This window comes from Nicotiana tabacum, chromosome 13, assembly GCF_000715075.1.
Source record: "Nicotiana tabacum cultivar K326 chromosome 13, ASM71507v2, whole genome shotgun sequence".
Lineage (NCBI taxonomy): Eukaryota > Viridiplantae > Streptophyta > Magnoliopsida > Solanales > Solanaceae > Nicotiana > Nicotiana tabacum.
The window spans coordinates 27,065,115-27,068,054 of NC_134092.1; the positions used below are offsets into that span (position 1 = coordinate 27,065,115).

At 38.9% G+C, this 2,940-nt stretch overlaps 1 protein-coding gene across 1 annotated transcript; it reads right to left on the minus strand.

Annotated features, from left to right (window-relative positions):
- Positions 1-838: 838 nt before the first annotated feature.
- LOC142168040 (uncharacterized) lies at positions 839-1,201 on the minus strand. Its single transcript, XM_075228693.1, has one exon. The coding sequence runs from the start codon at positions 1,199-1,201 to the stop codon at positions 839-841; it is 363 nt and encodes a 120-aa protein (XP_075084794.1).
- Positions 1,202-2,940: the final 1,739 nt, after the last annotated feature.

The following is a 2,940-nucleotide window of genomic DNA, read 5'->3' on the forward strand; positions in this document are numbered from 1 at the left end:
TGATATGTGGCTCTAGCATTTTTCAAACCAAATGACATGACTTTGTAGATGTAAGTCCCCCTGTTTGTGATAAACGGAGTTTTATCCTTATCTAGAGGGTCCATTTTTATCTGGTTATAACCAGAATATGCATCTAAAGAACTTAAAAGCTCATGCCCTACGATAGAATCAATTAATTGATATATATGCGGTAAAGGAAATGAATCTTTAGGATAAGCCTTATTGAAATCAGTATAATCTACACAGACTTGCCATTTTTCATTCTTTTTTAGAACCACAACAATATTAGCTAACCAATAGGGTACTTTACCTCTCGTATTGAACTAATTTTCAAAAGGTTTTGTACCTCATCCTAGATCACTTGATTTTTGAAGGCCCATTGCTTCCTTTTCTTTTGCTTGACAGATGGGTGTAATGGATCCTCATTTAGCTAATGAATCATCACCTCTAGTGGTATACCTGTCATATATGAATGCGACCAAGCAAAGTAATTTGCGTTAGCACGTAAAAATTTAATTAACTTACCTTTCAATTTCGGGATCAAATTTGCTCCGATGTAAACTTTTTTGTCTGTCCAGTGGACAAATAATATTACAGCTTCGAGCTCCTCCGCAGTTGTTTTAATGTTCTCATTTTCCTTTGGCTCTTGAATCACGTTGGGTCTTGAATCAACATGAGTCTACCCTTGTGTATTTTCAGTTGAGGTATGAACAAGAGTGTATTCAACTGAATTCTTTAATTGTTATTTTGTATCTGCATCGTTTGCTGTTGTATTTGAAACCACCACCGAATTAATACTTCGTGAAGCCTGTTGATCTCTGCGAATTCGTCGGATTCCTCACTGTGAAGGGAATTTGATAACTTGATGCAATGAGAACGGGACAACATCTATATCATGAATCCATGGCCTTTCCAAGATTACATTATAGGCTATATCCGCATCTATTACATGGCACTTTGTATCATTGATGGCTCCTTCTGCAAACGTGGCTAGTACAACTTCTCCTTTCGTAAAAACGCTTGAGTTATCAAATCCAGACAAAGACTGCGCCTTTGGTATGACCTTGTCATTAGCTTGTATTTCATTTACTACCCTCAATAAAATAATATTTACTGAGCTATCTGGGTCAATCAAAACTCGTTTTACATTAGTATCATATACAAGCAAAGATATTACTAGTTCATCATTATCAGGAATCATCAAGCCGTCCGCGTCTTCATCATCAAATGTTATACTGTCACCATCCAAGACTTAGCGAACTCGCTTTCCGTGAGTGACAGTAACTTTTGATGTCTTTTTCGTGGCTGTGTATGTTACTCCATTGACTTCATCTCCTCTAGTTATGACGTTGACTATTCTCTTTGGTGATAGAGGCTTTGGGGGTTCTTGTCTATTCTTCAAGTATGGTTGTCTCCTTTTCTCATTGAATAGATCAGTAAGATAACCTTGCTTTAGTAAATGTTCGACCTCTCCTTGTAAAAGCCTACAATCTGCTGTTCTGTGGCCATGATCATGGTGAAACTCACACCAGAGATCTAGGTTCCTTTTATTTGGATATAATCTCATTTCTTTCGGTCATCGCACCTTATCTCCCATCCCTCTTAGAACAACCATCAATTCAGAGGTGCTAATGTTAAAGCTATAATCTCCTATTCTTACTTGAGTACCAGAATCATTGCTTCAAGTATCTCGTTCCTTTTTGAACCTGGATGAAGAACTCGTCTCTTTTTGCCTTGATCTTGAATCAAACCGTGCATTCTCTTGTTTAGATTGAGAATCTCTCCCCACGGGTCCCATGTAAGGCTCGAACCTGTTTTTACTGGACCTTCTCTCTGATTCCGAGCATCTCGAACCTTTTCTTTCGTCAAAACTTGGCTGTGTAATTGTATCTTCTTCTATCAACAACTTCGCGCTATATCGACTTTATACATAGTTCCAAGTTGTTTCAGGAAATTCTCGCAAACTTTCTTTCAACTTCCTCGTGGCTTCTGAACTTTTCTCGTTCAAGTTGCTCGCAAACTCCATAGCCTCCCAGTTATTAGGTACTCACGACAGTATTATCCTCTCTCGTTGGAATCTATCTACGAATTTTCTGAGCAATTATGTACTCCCTTGTTTAACTTTGAATATATCTTCCATCCTTTTTTCAACTTTTTGAGCCCCCAAATGTGCCTTTATAGACGAATATGCAAGCTCAGCAAAAGAACCAATGGAATTTCTAGGTAAGAGAGAATACCATATTAACGCTCCTTTCGTGAGAGTTTCGCCAAATGTTTTAACCATAACTGATTCAATCTCGTGCTTGGTTAAATCATTGCCTTTCACGCTAGTAGTGAACGCGGTTACGTGATCTCGGGAGTCAGATGTCCCGTCATATTTGGAAATATCAGGCATTTTAAACTTTTTGGGAATCGGCAAAGGTGCTACACTTGGCTTCCAGGCTTATTGTGAATACTTGTCAATATCCACACCTTTGATCACGGGAGGTACGCCAAGTATTTGCTCTATACGCTCAGTTTGCTCCTTCAACTGTTCCTATTAAGTTAGCACTTAACTTTGTAAACTAGAATTATTTGGTGTACCTGACCCGCTATCACGAGATTCATTGGGCATTTCTCCACTTCCAGAGTTATCAAGTACCGAACGCAGATTCTCCAAAGTTATTGTATTAACTGGTGGAGGAGTTTGTGTTGCGTTCCTGCAATGCATCGTTCACATGTTATGCAATCAATTGCTTCAGAGCATCCTGCTCAATGGTTTGGTCGCCTCTATGTTGACCATCAGTGCGTGAAGCAGACCTTTCAGGTGAACTTTCACGGGATTGTTGATGATTTCCCGTAGGTGTGTGATGTGGTAGAGTTCCATCTTTTTGATTCAGCTGGTTGTTCTCGTTAGCAGTTGACATATTTGGTCGTTAACAATGAAGTTTGAAAAGTGAA